This window comes from Rhamphochromis sp. 'chilingali', assembly GCF_963969265.1.
Source record: "Rhamphochromis sp. 'chilingali' genome assembly, chromosome: 6".
In the NCBI taxonomy this organism is placed as follows: domain Eukaryota; kingdom Metazoa; phylum Chordata; class Actinopteri; order Cichliformes; family Cichlidae; genus Rhamphochromis; species Rhamphochromis sp. 'chilingali'.
Window position 1 is genome coordinate 8,474,354 of NC_137933.1, and position 18,964 is coordinate 8,493,317.

Sequence of the window (18,964 nt, forward strand, 5' to 3'; positions counted from 1 at the left end):
TGTGTGTGTGTGTGTGTGTGTGTGTGTGTGTGTGTGTGTGTGTGTGTGTGTGTATTTTATTTTATTTTATTTTATTTTTTTACACCCATTGAACGATTCACAGGGACATTTTGTTTCTACTAGCGAAGACTCTTTTGTCTTTGGAACAGCTTGAATTATTATTTGTGGTAAAGATTGCCCAATTTGAATTTGGTGATTTGTCAGCTGCACAGTCATGACTGGAATCTCCTGTTCCCCTTCTATTAGACTGAGATTTGGTGACTGTGGAGACCCATTTGAGTACAATGAATGCATCTCCTTGTTGAAGAAACTAGTTTGAGATGATTTCAGCTCTGTGAAATGGCATATTATAAAAATGAAAGTTGGTACAGTGTTTTTCATAAAAGGTTAAACATGGTCAACAACCGTAGGCTATGGTGTTTAGATGATGCTCATTTGATACTAAGGGATAGGGCAGGGCAATATGGCCAAAAATATTTATCACGATATAAGTGTGAAAATCTGCGAGAACAATATAACTGATGATATAATTGACGCAAGACAAAATACTTTACAACTCCACAACTTTATTTATTTTCAACATTTCAAATGCAAATTCCTCGCTGACAGTTTAACCAAAAGGCATTTCCAGTGGAAATTGGCCGACATATCCTCAGCATAACCATGTATAATATCCACAAAACTTAAAAAGAGGTTATACACACACAAAACGGTAATATTTTGTTGAAGCACAGTACGTATCACTCCGTGAGGCTCCTGCCTACGATAGCCGTAATGCTCCGACAATCCATCAAGCGGTGCGGCTTCGTAGCTTACGGAAGTTGTACTAAAACATTTTTTGACAGACTTTTGAGCGCCGTGTACCACATAAGATCGGTTCGAGGTCAGTAAGCAGAACCAGAATTCATACGTAGGGTGCACTGTGGATTTATCAGAAAATCAAAGGATTGATTTTAAGTGTGCCGTATTTTCCAAAAAACACGGTAATAAAGACTGCCCGCTAGCATGCTCTACCAAAAATTGTGCTTTGTTGTGTATCTGACGGACGAAAGCCAAACCAGTTCCACACCACTGAAGTTGCAGCATTTTCACAAACCAATTCTGGTTCATCTGTTTCATACAACGATCTGCTTTCGCTCTTCTCATTCTCCGTCGCCGCATGAAAACAAAGGCACTGCGCGTGCGCGTTTTTCCATATTCTATCGCGATATTTTATTTTCTTTATTTTCTTTTAATTTTCTTATCATTGCCTAACATTATACCGGTATTACCGTGAATGGTATGATATGGCCCAGCCCTACTAAGGGGACCAAATGAGTCAAGAAAATAACTGAATTCTAGATACAAGGCAGGATGGATCCATGCTTTCATGCTGTTTACACCAAATTCTGAACCTACCGACTGAGTGTTGCAACAAAAATCCAGACTCATCAGCTCAGGCAACCTTTTCCTGTCTTCTCTTGTCCACTTTTGGTGATCCCCTGCAAATTGTAGCCTCAGTTTCCAGTTCTTAGTATGGTCTCCTGTTGCTGTAGTCTATTTACTTCAAAGTTCAAATTGTTGTATGTTCAGATAAGCTCTTCTGCATCACATGTTCTAACAACTGCTTGTTTGGGTTACTGTTGGCTTCCTTTTCACTCTAACAAGTTTGGCCATTCTCCTCTGACCTCTGGCATTTTCACTCAGAAAACCGCAGCTCACTGGATATTTTCTCTTTTTCAGACCTTTTTCTGTACACTCTAGAGATGTTGTGTGGGAAAATCACATTAGATCAGCAGTTTCTGAAATACCAGTCCGTCAAGACCAACAACCATACCACATTCAAAGCTACAGAAGTACAACCTAAGTTAAAATATGTAGGACATTTTCTTTTAACTTATTGTATTTGACTTGAGGCCAGATGACTTGATAAGAGTACAAGTGTGTGTGTGTGTGTGTGTGTGTGTGTGTGTGTGTGTGTGTGTGTGTGTGTGTGTGTGTGTGTGTGTGTGTATGTTTGAAGCTCCTTCTGAACAGACAGAATCCTGCTCAGAGTGATGATTTGTGTAGGTGTCATGTGACAGGAAAGTGACAGGATGCCCCAAAGACACATACATACAAAGATTTACATACACACCACCACATGCGTGCATGAACACACACATGTTTTCACACACGTGTCACAGCTGTAGCTGGGCAAGGGCACAAACACACTCAGCAGGATCCGGACTGATGCACACACCCTTCCCTGTCAGGTGACTCTTTATTGCATTATCTGTGCTGTGTATCCTGGACTTGTTTCATGTTTCCAAAGCAAACAGTGCTTCTCTCTCCTCTTCCGAGCTGGCTTAGCTCATTCTCTTAAACAAATTTGTATAAATAGGTTTGATATTCTGAGTGTTGTTTATTTGTGTGTCATTGGCCTGACGCTGTGTGTTGTGTCACTCGAGACATGCCAGGACCCTGTTGGGCTTCATGGAGTCAGCTCCTCTTACCCCTGTGATCCGGCCTTACAGACCTGACACTGTTCATTACTCAAACTGTGTGTGTGTGTGTGTGTGTGTGTGTGTGTGTGTGTGTGTGTGTGTGTGTGTGTGTGTGTGTGTGTGTGTGTGTGAGAGAGAGAGAGAGAAAGGAAATAGTCCAGTGTGTAGGTCAAGTTGTAGATCGTGTGCTGTCATGGTGGAAATGTCAGGCCGTTGCTCCAGTTAGTGCAGCTCCTGTCAGTGGGAGCCTACTGTACTTGTTCTGCTCTGCTAACTCTGCTAATGAAAAAAAATCAGCAAAGGACGGGTATAAAGTGTGTGTGTGTGCCAGTGCGTGTGTGCAATTTTCTTCCATTTACAATGCAGAAATATTTAAATAGATATGAAGTTGTTTGGTTGGAGATTCTGGGAGTGGATTGCTGCCAGTCTGTGACTTAAATTTGTTTTACTTCACTATAGAATGATGGGTGCAGCACCCTTTCAAGAATAGCCTGCTCAGTAAGGCCAACCGAAGTGACAGGAGGAATGGGGTGTGTTCAGCAAACAGACAGCTGTTTCTAGTCAACATTTCACTGCAGCGATTCAAAAGCAGTGGTCTATGACTCCAATCCAGATAAATTAGATTATTTGGAGTGATACATAGTAACATTAATTTTGCACAGTTTGTACTGTGGGTGTGTGCTGCACTAATAAGCAAAAGTTGAATAACAGAATGCACTTATATTGAGGGGAGCATGCATTTATGTTTGTAATTCCTTATAAGATCTGCAGTGAGCATGAGGAGCAGATCAAAGTTAACCCATAGTAGCCATTGCTAGCAAAAAATTTGGTACGTTTGTCAAAACCATGACTATGGGATAGCAGAAATTGTAGTTGTGTACAGTTTGAGTTTAAAATGAGATGGTGTTGTCTATCATGCAGCCCATTTATAAACTGAATACCAATACACAAGACAATATGCAACACCGTTTTGATGAATGAAAGGGGGGAATGCATGATTAGGAGACTTCAGGTACAACTGTGTTTATTTCCTGTGATTTTGGTGGTTTCTATCTATTTGCTGGTAGAGTTTTCACAGCTTCAGTCTACAAACAAATAACACTTTGGAGACACAAATAATTGTGTTAACCTGTTACATTAACACTGTCCAATAATGTTACAGATGACCAAGGCTGATAGTATTTGCTGCCTAGCTCCCAAATTAACGTCATCATTTTATTTTTAGCCATAGCTGATAGCTGGTACCTTAACTTAATAGCTGGCTAATGTGGCTATCAGGTAATTGCTAACAGCTAAACTGCTAATGCCAACGTGTGCACCAGCTAGGTTAACATTTATGACAACTGTTAAATACTTCATTGTTGTTAATATGAAGCTTTACTGACCTCACTAGCGGCTATAAACACAACCTGAGGGTGTCAATTTTTGCGGTGCTCACCAAGTTTGTTTATTATTTGCATGCTCAGCTGCTAAAGAGTAGGGATGGGTATCGTTTAGGTTTTATCCGATACTGGTGCCAAACTGGTACTTTTGAAACGGTGCCGGTGCTTAAACGGTGCTTGAACCGGTGCTTAAAGAATGGAGAACACAAACTTTGTCCAAAAACCTATCATGTTTAGCTGGTTTTTTGTAAAACAATAACAATGTTAGCCTTTTTTGCAGTTATAGGGCACATATGGTATCACTCTATCAAACAAGAAGACAGCCGCATGTAACTAGGGCTGGGTATCATCATTGACTTCTAGAATCGATTCGATTCCAATTCAGAAGGTCCCGAATCGATTCAATCCACGATTCGATTCAATTCGATTTGAATCGGGGAAATTTTGCCTCAGACAGTCAGAAATATTATAATTCAGATCATGTATCAGTACATTTCCGTATTTTTATATCTATAAAAAGAAAGTTGACACTTGTGAGACTTTATCAAAGGTGTAAGCATCACAGCAGATGCCTTTGTGTCAAGTAGCTGAAGATAAAACACAGAAAAACATGAGGGTGATTTTCCTGGCCTGAGATTTTATAAAAGAAAAAAAAAGCACCGAAATAAAGCACCGAAATGTGCGCTGCTTTTCGGTCTGGTTACAACCGTTTATGCCATAATGGCACCGGATATCGGTACCCATCCCTACTAAAGAGTGGAGCAGCTGTATGCCTGCTGCCTTCAGTATTGAAAAACAGGTTCCTTCATATTTTCAGAATTTTGGCATAGAAAGGTACTGTTTCGGTTGTGGCGACATCCCTAGTTAGAATTTCATTACGTGTTTGGTAGGTTTACTCTTTTGTCAACTTGACAGAGAATATTCATTGGATACTAACTGATTCATCTATAAACTAAAACACTAGTGCCAACTTTAAATCTCGTTTTTTCCAACTGGAGCATAAACACAACTACTGGAATAACACAACATTTGCAGAGAAAGAGGTCATTATTTGTAACAATAGGCTTTGTTTAGACAGACAATAGCTCAGTTATATAAAAAAAATGCTGCCTCCTTATCTATGTCAGTGAAACCATTAAAATAAGAGTGAATGTTCTGGCACACAGTGGTTTGATACAAAAATACATGTTCATAGCAATAAAGTTGGGCGTGTGCCAGCTTTTGCTGCAATCTACCTGCTGATTACCAGGACAGAGGTTAGCATCATTTGTCCTGTGACACAATTTCAAATGTCTGTGCTGCTTTTTGGGATGTGGTAAGGTAACATTTCCTGACTAAATGTATACCCTTTAAATTCTTTTAAAACACTGTGCATTGAGTGTGAACAAGTCATTGTGCTCTCAGCAAACGCCCACCATCTACCCCACACAACTGTTTATTATTCTAAGAAGAAATACTGTATAAACACACAGCAGAGCAATGCAGTGGGTGTCCTAGTTATTACTGTCAATACCGCCCATTTACTGCCAAACGGGCTCTATTATTAGACTCCACTGGACTGTCATCAGGTATCTTCAAAGGTTGTTGCATAAATCAAATATGACTCCTTTTTTCTTTCTACTCTGCGAAGTGCTGCAGTGTGATATGTGAGGGACCGGAACGTGTTTAGTGTCACAGAGGATAGTAGGAAAATAATGGAAGTTTCCCCTCTAACTCTACATGCTGTATGTTTTTCTTCTTTCCTCATTTTCCAATTGAGTGGATGACGTGAGACAAGCAGGGTGGGGTAAATGTATTTTCCTTTATGTTTCAAAGAAGTCCTGTGATGTCCGGATATGGTTGTTTTTAATCATGGAGGCCCTCTGTATTTTCACTCACCACCACTTACAGCTGTAGTTGACAAGGTGGGAGACCTGCAGGTAGAGATTGCAAGGCTACATACAAATGGGTGAAACTCACTGAAGCCAGTTAGAAACATCCAAGACAAACACAGTATACAGGGTTTCAGGTTTCACGGGGTATAAAAAAAAAAAATAATAATTTCACCTACAACCCCACCCCTCTCTACGTACACCACCATGACACAAATTTATAAGCTGATATTGGTATTTGCATAATTTAGAATTAATGTAACAGGATTAAGATTAACATACTAAGCACACCCTTCCTTTGGATTAAATCATGCTCTTGCAAAAGTCCAGTGTGTGTGTGTGTGTGTGTGTGTGTGTGTGTGTGTGTGTGTGTGTGTGTGTGTGTGTGGCAGGGGTGTTACTGTTCTGAGAGTTATTAGAAATGAGAGAGTGTATAGTTAATGTCTGACCCTTTTACATCCGAATGGAATAGAGGTGCGCTCAGTTTAGAGACATAAACTTTCACATGTTTCTAATGTTGGTCAGTCTGTTTTTCAATTTTTTATTTAGATTGTTTATTGTAAGTAATTACTGCATTAGACTATTTTTTAAAGTAAACAGTGGTTTCAAACTAAAAGACCTGGGAAGATGTAGAGCAGACCTGGGGCAAGATTTTTGGCTTTTTTTTTGTTGTTGTTTTAGTCGGAAATAGTTGAACAACCACTGAAAAGATTTCCATGGGATCATGTGGAGACATTAACAGTTCATAAAGGATGGCTGGTTCCTGATGGTGCCATCAGTAGTCAGGGAAATCTTGCCACTGCTAGTTTTTTGTTGGAGAGAAAATATTTTTCCATCAAAACATAGTTGAGAATACAGTTATATACAACTTTTGATTCAAATACAGATTACTCTGTACATTCTTAAATTAACTAGTTATGGGTGACTGGGGAGGGGCGTAAATCCTTCTCTGGAGTAAATCTCTTTTTTCCCCTCCCTACTGTAGCAGGATCTCAGCAGCTTGACTAAGCCTGCTGGGAGTTAGGCTGATCTGACACTAGTCCACTAATTGGCCATCCTCATATTTATAAAGTGGAAGCTTACAGAAAAGAGAGTCTGTTAATCAGTACAACATTATATAGAAATGTCTATACCAAAATTAATGACTGTGTATTGATTTGTTGTCAAGATATTTCACTCAGTATCACAAATTCAACCTGATGATGGCACTGGAGATAGAATCTGCATCACCAAAGCCATTAATTTGGATGACAACTCCTGAAATGACCAGAACAAGCAGGCTTACATTCATGTGGAACACAAACGTGTGCAAAAAACTCCATGTAATATTTGTTGCTGGAAATTCTACTTTTCATGAAATAGCATCAAAGCAGGTTAATAGTATTGTTGTTTTCTATTAAAATCACATGATTTTATGCAACCCGTGTTGAGTGGGCTGGGATGATTTGCCACATTTTAAGACCATGGGCATCCTTATCCCGCATATTAAAATGCAAGTGGAACTAGCAAATTATTATTTTTAATGAATATTATTTTGTATCAGTGGTTAACATATAGCATCGTGGTGGAGTCTTTATGTGAGAGGCAGACTCGCTGTGTGAGAGGAACCCACTGTGTAGATATGTTGAGCTTTTCACATATGTCAGTCCTGATCTAAGCCACACCTGCTGCTAACCACGGACTTACCAGTGAGGGAGAGAGAGAGAGGCAGTAGAGGAAAGCGCAGTGTGTTTCAGGCTGTGTAGTCACAGGCTGAGCAGTCGCTGAAGTGAGTGGTCGCTGTGTCGCTGCTGACTTTTGCTTCCCCCCCCTTCCTCTCCATCTCCTCGTTTCTACTACTCTCTCTGCTCTTCCTCAAAAAAGGAGTTTCTTCCTGTCTTCCTGAAGCGACGGTGTAATTAATTACCAAGACTCTGTGGGAGTGGAGCTGCTCTGCTTCCAATTGGATCCTTGGCCATTTGCTGACTCTCATTCATTGCTGGAAATAAATGGAAGGGAACACTCACTCTACCACGAGGCAACTGGGGATTCCTTTTGGTGTGAAGTGGGATTTTTGATCTTCTTTCTTGGACTTTGCAGAGTGAATTTTCATCAGGATACTTTTATTTTTTTTTAAACCAAAAAACTCTGAGGCCAAATTATTCTTGCATGAAATGACAAGCTGATCCAACTTAGTAACAGGATGCAGGTGGGATTCTGTGGGTTTTAAACCATTCCACTGCATGTTGGGGAGCTCAGGTCAACCCCCACCTCCTGCTAAGAATCAGTAGAAGAAGCTAAGACTGGGACATGAACAAACTGCACACTTCAATCAGGCGTTGGATCAGGTGCAACCTCAATATATGTGCTGTGTTTTTTTCCTTTCTTTTTTTCCCCTCCAGTCTGGTAACTCATTCACAAACAGAAAAGTAGCTTGATTGCAGAGAATTCCTGCTTACCGGTGACAGGATTTCCATCTCAGTGTGACAGGGAGGGGAGCTTGCAGTCATCTGGTCGCTGGGGAAAAGATGCCAGCCATTCTAGTGGCCTCAAATATGAAGTCGGGACTCCCCAAACCCAAACCTGTGCACAGTGCCCTACCTATCCCCCAGACCCCCAGCAGGACGTCACCTCTAGCTCTACCTCCGGCACCTCTCAAGACGCACATTCCCTCATTGGGCCAGCAGGTGGGCTCAAGACCCCCAAGAAACAACGCAGCAGAGTCAGAGGTTGGCAGAAACACTCAGGTCAGGATGTAAAACAGTCATCTCCAAACCCAGATCCTAAGTGTTATTCTGCTAATACTGCTTTATAATGAATTTTATAGCAATGACATGGAGATGAGCTGCAAGAAGAATGCATGGTTGATTATTTGTGTAGAATATTTTTTTATTATTAATTCTTATTAGTACTCACTGATTTAAAACTCTAAAAGAAAAAAAAAATCCCAAGTAATTATAGTTTATAAGCAGTTTGAGGGCCTTTTTTACCCATGGAGGACAATAAAGTATTTATAAAAGAAATATAATAGAAAGATATTCTGTTCTTCACTTGTCAGCTGTAAATCGACAAACTCGGTATCATCACTTTATTTGGCTCAGTGTAGCATAACAGAAACACAGAGCCAGATTCAGTGAGTTCCTGGAAGGACATGGAGCAGGCTGTGTCTCTGCTGTCCAGGATGGCAGTGTAGCAGGATATCAGGGTGGCTGTTTTGCTGTGTTTGTGAAATATTGGCTGCGCTTAGCAACCCCACGCAACGCAAAGGGCTGCAACGGCAAGAGGGATCGCTCCAGCACCATGTAAGGCAGTGAGGGGAAGAAGGTGTCTGTGTGGGTTTGTGTGTATTGGTGAGGCAGCAAGTCCATGCTTGCCAGTCTGTCTGTACAGTGTGGGCTCAGTAAGCTTTAGCAGTTATTTGGGAAATCTGAATCCAGCATGAGGAACTGATACAGGACACCACTTCTCTCGCACATGGCACGAGTTTGCTGCTGGTGTCATTTGTGTAGTGGCTAATCATGTTTTCTGACTGACCTATTTTCTGTGACTTTTTTGCTCTCTCCTGTCTGCCCTCCTTTCTCTTCCTCTCTTTATCCCCGTGGTGCTGATGATGCAGCCATCTTCACTCTCAGCTGGGTTAACCCTTGACCTCCATGACCAGGAGCAATGTTATTGCACTCATATCCTAAAATCTTTCAAATCCATGTGTATGTAGGTGACAGAGAGATGGGGGATTTCTATCTAAAGCCATGTTTGGTAGAATACCCTTATTAGTCCAGCAAAGTAGTGTTTGTTCATATATTAGCTTTATTGCCCTTATTTCAGCCTTGTGTCTGCTGGGCTTCACCCAGGGAAATGACTGAACAGATCGGAGGGCTCCGAGGCAGAATTCCTGATGAGGTTTTTGATGAGTCTTCCACATGCAGGTCAAAGCCTCAGTGGAGTACCTGCACAGACTCCAATGGTCCTTAGCATGAACTCAATCTCCTCTGATGGCAGGGTGAGATGAGACGAGGCTGTCTGGAGACGTGATGGCTGCCTCACCAGACACAACAGTGAGAACTTGTCTTTTGCCTAATAGTCACAAAGGATTCCAGTCATCCTAACATTCACTCCACTGTCATTTGGTGACATTCATTTTTCTTCCTCTGGTTATGTATAAATTAAAAGATGCTATGTCCAGAGCTTTGCAGCAGCTTTCATAGCAATTAATGCTTGTGAGGTGGGGTAAGAGCTTTTTCTCTGGAGGGTCCATTTTTTTCACCAGATTTCATCAATACAAATGGGTGAAAAATCATCTTTAGAGAGTCAGGAACAGATTTCAGTGCCCACAGAAGATGTCAATAGACTAGTCATAAGGGTGGGTTGAAGTTTGAGTCATTTCTCAACCATGAATACTTGCCCTTTTGCTTGTACTGTCTCTGTCATCTCTATGACTGCTGCTGCTTCTTTTTATTTGAGCATGAAGATCTCCTGAAATTCAAATCTAATTTCAAGGAAAAAAGCCCCTCCCATAACAGATCACATCATTGCTGACACCCCCCCCCCCCTCCCCCATCCTTTTTATAAATGGTTGGAAATATAGGAAAAAGCATAAGCAGAACCAGATGTGTTTGAATGGCAAACACCAAACACAGCATGCCCTGAACATAATGGGTACTAGCAGAGTATGCCAGTAGTTATCTGACGGATTAGTAAAGTGATACCAGAGTGTGTCCGTGGCTGTGCTCCTCCCATGCATCCAGCTTGGATGGCCCAGTTGGCACTAAACACACAAACATGTTGTGTACACCTGCAACAAAGAGTTAATCCATAGTGCAGCAGGAGGCAGAGGGAGACAGGCAGGCTGTATTTACAGGCAGAGAAGAGGATAGTCCTGGATAGTACTAAGGATAGTGCTTAGTCTGTGTGTGTGCTGTGTGTGAGTGGAGTCTGGCACAATCTGCTGAATCTGATGTGAAGGTGATAGTCTGGAAATGTGTGAATGGTATTTGAAGCTGTTTTCTGTGTGTGTGTGTGTGTGTGTGTGTGTGTGTGTGTGTGTGTGTGTGTGTGTGTGTGTGTGTGTGTGTGTACTGTCTTTCCCTCTAATGTGTGACATCATAAGAAATGACTGCTGTTCAGCTGTTGTGACCTTTAACTTTTTCCCATACTGTTATTCCTGAGCGCCTTGCCTTGAACAGATACTCTACTGCCCTCTGGTGTTTGAGTTTTCTCCTGCGCCTTCTTCCAGCCGCAGACGCCATGAATCGTGTGGGTGTGAATGTAGGTTATTCCTGTCATTGAAGGCATCTGTCATTGCTTCTCTTTTCATTATAAATGCCTCAGTTTTGACCCTGAGCACCTTCGCTCTCTACCTTCTTTGCCCCCCACCCCCATTCCCTCTTTTCCCTCTTTGTAATCTAATTGTTCATTATTGCCAGCTCATTAATTCTCAGCTACAGCTTTCAAAGGGTAAAGGTTCAAACCAAGAATTTTTGAAAGTCACACTGGCGGCAGGAGATCCTGAAAAATACATTTTGGTACAATGTGCAGCATACGTAGTCCTTTTATAAGGCATTAAAAACACATACTCACAAACACACATAGTCACACGCTCACTCACACAGAGAGATTTGTCTGTGTGCCAGTGTGATAAGGAGCTACTATCTTAATAAGCATCTCTCCAGATGCAGGCATAAGGCAGACTGTCTGTAAAGACTGGCTTTATTAGACTCATTACAAAAGCTCATTTCAGCCTGTGAGCTGAATCCCAATCACTTCAAAACACAGTGTGGAAACAAACAACGAACTACAATTAAGACAGGCCCTCATTTTATGGGGCTGGTAATAAAGAGCTTCGTTTAGATATTAAATCATCATGGTAACAGATACATTACTAACACAAGGCTCTGTTAATGTAATTCCTTCCATTCATAAAAATCTATAAATCCCAGAGATTATCATTTTCTCCAGTTTCAAAATTAAAATTGAGTCTGAGTCCATTGCATGACTGACAAACATATGTATCAAGTAACATGTGTGAAGCAATTTAATTACGTATACAAAGCTAATTAAATGACCTTTAAACGGGAGGTACTGACTGATGGTGATGAAAGTGTAGAGATTATATATGCAAGCACACACACACACACACACACACACACACACACACACACACACACACACACACACACACACACATACACATATGTATATCATTTGACTAACAGTTGTTTGTTTTCCAGATATAAAGAGTTATGCTGTTCAGTTATGCTGTGTAAATGTTAGTTTGGAAGATTTTCAAGCTCTTTGATTCTAAAGAAGCAAAAATACTACACAGAGCTTTAAGCATGAAACAGGACAAGTGAAAGCAATCGAACAAATGCAGAAAATATTTAATAAAAGCATTATTGGCCTGTAAATGTCAGCATCAACCTTTAAAGCCCATTTCACTTGACCCCTCTCATACGCTGGGTCTCTCATCAGCATCCTGTGAAAGGCAGTAATGACTTTTTTATGGTGCTTACATCCAACCTAAGCCTTTTTAACACACAGCCCAGCAGGTGAGAGTGAAAGGCAGAAAACTGTCATCCTGCATTGGATTGCTAATGTCTTCCTGCCTGCCTGGAGCAGGTCAGATTGGGTGGGGGTGCTGCGTGACTATATTGCTTCTTTTTTATTACCATGACAAAAGGCCACACATACACATATGTCTCTACAGAAGGCACTGCAAGTGGAAGTTAAATTTTATGGATGTTTGAGTGACTCTTTGTTGTAGATTTCATTGTTCAAAAGGAATAACAGAGAATTCAACACACTGCAGGATTCAGACAATGAGTCCAGGAGAAAGGGCCATGTCTTGTTAGGTGTTGTGAGTGATCCTCATGAATTCAGGTTATACACTTTATCATTTTGTGGTTTCAGATGTCACTGTTGTCAGTCTGGAAACCGAGGTGGATTTCTTTAATTCCTGGCAGCTGACACGTTTGAGATAAGAGGTTTTCAACCAGTAGCCAATCACACATTTCATTATCACTGTGAGGGAGGAGGAAGCCAGTGCAAGCGCTGCATCGCCACCTGTGTGTGTCCTGTGTCAGACAACACAGAGGCGGTCATCCTGCAGATTTATCAGGTTGGGCTGAAACAACCCAGTAGCTGTGATACCAGCAGATGCTTTAGGCACAGACTGAAAACGGTCAGATATACTGAGACTGGGATGTGTGGCTTTTATCTGAAATGAGGAGGCAGCTTGTCCTCCAATAGGTCCCTGAGCACCTTGTCAGTGTGAAATGGTGCAGAGATAAAGAACCGAGCAGTGTATGTGTTTAGGTTAAGTGCTGATTTCATTTATAATTTCATGAATATTAAATATTGTTTTATCTAAAAATGTTGCATGTGGGAGCTTTTCAGGCCTGGTTTACTTGTTAGAATAAATGTGCTCATGCTTATGTACTGTATGAGAGTAAGAAGTAGAACTGTTCAGGTAAAAATCAGGAACTAAATAATCAAAAAGTTGCATTTGACGTAGAGTGTGGGAAAATGACAGTCAAGACAGCAAGAAGCTGTAAAATCATCGAGCAGTTTTTGTTATCGATAAATGACCATGATGGTTTTGTGTTTTCTTTGCAGTATTTTTTCTCAAGCATATATGTGATCATGTGACAGTTGGCTACAGTTGTAATGACTTCATCTCTGCCTAATGCATCTCGATCAGATTCCACTTCCTGTGTGGTCGACCCCTGTCCTTCCTGTGTGAGGTCATGGCTGAGGACATAACCATATTAATTAAGACTGGGCATCTGCTTCTCCTGAGTCAACATCCTTCCATTGATCTCCCTCCAAGGTGCCCTCCTCACTTTGGTTTCTCTCCTTCTCTGCTTTCCTTGTGTTAGTTGTCACAAGGACCCCATTTGTGCAGACAAGCGGGTTATGGTGGGTGGCGCCGCGTGAGGAATCTGCACGGCAGAGTGCTCAGACTAACACAATCAGCTTCATGTCAGTCTGGAAGCAGCAGGCGACGTAGAAAACGAAGGTAGAGGTCAGCAGGGCTGAGCTCACCCTCCCCAGAGGATCGCACCAAGGGTCTTGCTGGACCGACACTCTGTTGGATAACTTTATGACATCCATAGAGCCAGCAGGGAGCCAATGACATATGATGGTCATGAAAGTTTGATGCGACGTGTTAGATTTAAACAGATGAACCGTACAAAGAAAAATTACATGTTCAAAGCTAGGAAAAATTGGAACTTTGATATAATATGAAGAGACGGCACAGAAATCCTGTTGAGTAGATTACATATACATATATATGTGGCCAAAAGTTACATATACTCATCATGGGCATGAAGATCATGGTATTTTGTGCTGGGTTTTTTTTTCCAGGCCAGGCATCTTCAATGATGTTTAAAAAAAAAACAAAAAACAAGAATTAGGCACAGAAGTTTGAATTTATTTTGAATTTTCTCTAATCCCCAGAGGGTCAAAGTGTTTTTGGTAATTGATTAGGTGTGTAAGCATGATTGTGAGGTGATTGTTTCAAATGAAATGTAAAAAATGGTAGTGTACATTAAATCTCCACAAGCTCTTTTTAATCCATGCTCCTCCCGCTCTACACTGTCGGTTAAGAAAAGCTTAGAATGAATGAACGAAGAAGGTTGCTAATAGGTTGCTTCTTTTTGCATTTAGAGCCTTATGTTTTCCCCTTCAGCTCTGACTCTTCTTTCACAATCTTCACTTCTGAGATCTGGTGTTATAGTAACGTTTGGTGCTGTTAAATGATCAAGCAAGTAGCAAACGGGAAGTTTAATGTTCTATCTAACGCACTTATTTGGAAGAGATAGTTACATTTTTGGCCAAATATTTAGATATGTATTGTATATACTGTATTTCCTAAATGTTAAGCGTATCACCATCTGTCTGTATGGTTCTCAGCTGTGCTCTGGGTTTGATGTGATTGTTGAGTGTAAATAGACATAAAACAACTATGAAATATTGCCTGGCTTTCTGTAGACACTGCCTGCTTGAGAAAAGACGATAGCATGGATTTCTCCATCCAGCTTCAGGGAGTTTCTCATGCCGTTTTATTGCTCTGATTACAACCTGGCTAGAATCACAATGAAAGTATGTATGCGTTGTACTGTGTTTGTGTGTGTTGTACTGCATGTCTGGGCTTACTCAGTTGGACTGGTTTAGGCTTGCTGATAAATGCTGAATCCAGGAGCTGGGCTGTAAATCTGTCATTCAAGAAGCCTCTCCCAGATCCTTAACACATTAAGTACCGTAACTTTGAAGACACCAGCTTCACCTGCTCCGAAGCATGCATGAATAAACCAATCTATTTTACTTAAACAGTTAACCTCCCTTCAGGGATTACATATTATTTAAGAATATCAAATGACTTGTGAACAGTTTGTGCTTTTTTTGCTGGATTAGATAACCTTTTCCAGTCTGTGACTGGACTGGGCTGTCTGGTGTGTTTAGATGCTGTTTCATCAATAAGACATCACTAAGGTGGCCTCAGCTGGTAGCTGTGGTAGATGGGCCCAGATGGCATCCTTGGATCCAAACTGTTCTAATCAGGTTTGTAATGGGACACCAGACAACTGTAATAACATTTTCTTTGCTTTATACGAACAGAACAAACTGAAGGTGAGTTTAACATTATGTTGAGTGCAGCACTGTGCCCAGTTAATATGTTATAAATGTAATTTTCTTATGCTTGCGTCATACCCTTAAATTCAACAATTGAAAGTAGTAAATGTGTAAGATACTGTAGTTAATACTCATTTAAAGCTTAGCAGGTATTACATCTGTCTGCCTGTATGGTGTCTTACTGTGGGGAGACATGGTAAATGGACTGGTTCTTATATAGATTTTCTACTCAAGCACTCAGACCACTTCACACAACATGTCTCATTCATCCATTCCTATAAACACTTTTTTCTAGTGTTTTCTATTTATCATTCACGCTGTGATGAAATCATCAGAATGTGAATCATCATAGAGCAACATGTTCAGTGTCTTTCCCAAGGATAGTTTGACATGCAAGCCGGAGCAGCCAAGGTTCGAACCTTCTGATTAATAGATGACCTGCTCCACTTCCTGAGCTACAGCCACCCCAGCACACATTCATGCCATTTTCTGCCATCAAAGAGTTAATCTGTCCACATGACAGTGCTTTAAAAGCTGAATTTAGGTTAAAAAAATGTTTTTTTGAAAAAGACATTTTACTTCCTCAAGATACCTTTGCTTCTGATTATATTAAGGGCTTTGTTTTTGTAGCATAGGCAAGTGTCTCACTGACTTCACTTCTGAGATTTAATCTCCTTAACATTCCCAGGTGTCAAGTTGTCCACCACTCTTAGGTTGTAGTGTCCTATCTTACTCACTTATTTGCAGAAAAAGAAGTAGAAAAAATGAATGATGCGTGATTACCTAATTTTTGTACCTGCAATAACCTTTAGGTATTTAGTTTGTTTAGACACAAGACAATGTCAAAGCTATAGAGAGAGAAAGGATATAATCTGCCGTTATTTCCACAGGTGCCTCTCCAGTAAGTCCGTATGTCCCTCAATCCCTCCCACCCCCAAATCACCTCCATCCAGAACAGCACAGCCAGGCAGCAGGTCCATCCCACCCCTTCACCCCCATTATTATTGCAGTCTTCCTCCCCAGGCTTTGAGAACACAGAGGTTTGGGTCCCCCAAAACAAAGACCCTTCCATGATGGGGTTATCCCCATTGTCCCCGACACACTAAGGTTTATCTGGGACTGTGAAAGGACCATACTCAGCCCATTCACTGTGACTTCACTTAATGAGCTTGTTGAAGACTTGGACTAAAACAGTTAAACAGAAGCACTAAATGCTGACACATTCTCCGCTTGTAGAGCCAGAATATCATTAAATCAATGCCAGTTACGTGTAGTAGGAGACTGATGTTTCAGTGGTGTGGGAGGCTGTGTTGATTGGCTTTTCTTTTGTGGTGGTTATCACTTGAACTATAGCATAGAAAAGGCAGGATGCCTGCAGTGTTTTTGCCTGTTTAAAGAATAGGAACCATCTGATAATCAGCTAAAAAGCTACAAATACAACATGAACATTTTTAACATGTTGGTGCAGCTACTTGCTAAAGTACTGTCAGTGTGTGTCCATATCCCCTAAATTCAGTTCCTTTTCTTTCATGAACAACATAAAAACAATCAGCAACTTTCTAACAATTTGTTAGAGAAGCAACAATTCCAATTTTTTTTTTTCGATTTTCAGTTTTCTTTCTAAAATTGACAGCTTTTTCTGATACAAAATGTTATTTTCATAATAAAAGAAAGTATTAAAGTTGATAATTTCCCCCAAACTGCAGTCTATTACAGGTTCTTCTGTCACTGAAATACTGAAAACAAAGTGCTCTGCTACTATTATTTTCATTGATAAATAATCAAATGAAAATGAGCCGTTGTACACCCACCTTTACCTGACATATTTGAACTTACCAAAGAAAATCTGCTACAAGTTATTAACGTAATTTTCGGTAGCTTCAGAAGACAGGACATAGACTCTGTTAAATTTTTCATTCACCTCTATAATTTTCCTCCTAAGTGCTTTGACCCTAGGTTGACTCTGGATTCAAGATAGCTTTAGCGTTAGCCATTTTGCCTTTGTTAGCTAACCCATTAAGCTGGACGAGGGGCTATAGATAGCTATCCTTATAGAAATACATGTATCTCGAGCCTTTTACTTCTATAGTAATGGCATCATTGTGCTGCAGGCTGACTTTTGGTTTGTGAAGTCACAGTTTTAATGGCTGTTAGTATACATATTTCTGCCTTCAAATGGTAAATTAGCATGCTCCATCCATCCATTTGCTTCCGCTTGTCCTTTTCAGGGTCGCGGGGGGTGCTGGAGCCTATCCCAGCTGTCATAGGGCGAGAGGTGGGGTACACCCTGGACAGGTCGCCAGTCTGTCGCAGGGCCAACACACAGGGACAGACAACCATTCGCACTCACATTCACTCCTAAACCTATCCCCACAAGCTGCATGTCTTTGGACGGTGGGAGGAAGCCGGAGTACCCGGAGGGAACCCACGCAAACACGGGGAGAACATGCAAACTCCACACAGAAAGACCCTGGCCTGATGTTGGAATTGAACTCAGGACCTTCTTGCTGTGCGGCAACAGTGCTAACCACCGTGCCACTGTGCTGCCTTCATTGCATACTAACGCACTAAAATAAGATCATTAACTTTGTGATTTGAATAACATATTGATATTTAACTCAGTCTTTAGCTACCCTCGGTTTTATTGTCATGATTTTTCAGTTGTTGTTTTTCTTTTTTCTTTATGCAAAACACTTGTGATGGGTGTCACTATCACTAGCAAGGAACAAACACAATTACAGGGTCAAGTCAAAACTTGAATCTCAATCATGTACAGAGTAATTATTTTAACTGAAAGCCACTGACAGTTGATTGTGTTGACTTCAAGTTTACGGCGCTTTTGAGCTCTGAATATGAAAACATAAAATGCACATTTCCTCTCAGTCACCGAGTAGAAAACCTGCCTTGGACGGCTGTAAGCTGCATCTCTGTTCTTTTTTGGCAGTATAAAATGCCGTTGAAAAGCAAACCCTTTCTTTCATTACTTTCTACTGTCTTCATGGTTTCAGTGTTATTGTTGTTTCATAAAGCTTAAAGCATTTTGTTCCGCCTGCTGGAAGCGATCAGGCATCCCCCTACTGTGGGAACTTTCTGTAAATCTTGGGCCTTTCCCAAAATTCAAATTCAGCTTGTAATTTGTGGTCGGTGGTTGCGGCGTGTGTGCACAGGGGGTTGGAACGCGCTCAAACGCAGGGCATCCTGTACTGTGGACTCTTACATACACACTCACACATACATAAATGCTTAGGTTATGAACCCACTGTACGCATGCACATAAATAAACACATGCAGCTGCTGCAGTGTGTTGCGGGTGACGGCTGATCAGAGAGCGGACTGTTCCTTCTATGGTTGGGAAAAATAAAACTTGGCTTTAAAAAAAAAAAAAATTTAACAGGCAGCAGAGGAGCCGGTTAAAGAAATAATAAATAGAAAACTTACGGTTAGCATTGAGCTTTACGTGGTTTGGACTTTGGCTCTGCACTTCTCACTATTTATTCTCTCCACTGCTATCAAGGGAGCACCGATCATCCCTTTTTTGTCTTTTGTGCTCACTTTTTTGTCATGTATGGGGTAGACTGTCGGGGGAGGGGTGGTAGAAAGGTTAAGAGGCCTGTCCCTTTCTCTTGCTGTCCCC

General features: G+C 41.0%; 1 protein-coding gene across 4 annotated transcripts in view; it reads left to right on the forward strand.

Moving 5' to 3' along the window:
* nav2a (neuron navigator 2a) overlaps positions 1-18,964 on the forward strand; it is a 319,405-nt gene that overhangs the window by 121,931 nt on the left and 178,510 nt on the right. For 2 of the 4 annotated variants that reach the window (XM_080885571.1, XM_080885573.1), the window contains exon 1: positions 7,506-8,444. The exons of the other annotated variants lie outside the window; for them this stretch is intronic. In XM_080885571.1, the coding sequence (XP_080741697.1) occupies positions 8,226-8,444 (219 nt within the window). In that variant the 5' untranslated portion in view covers positions 7,506-8,225. Of the gene's footprint in view, positions 1-7,505; positions 8,445-18,964 lie in introns of those variants that run through there. 4 annotated transcript variants of the gene reach the window in all.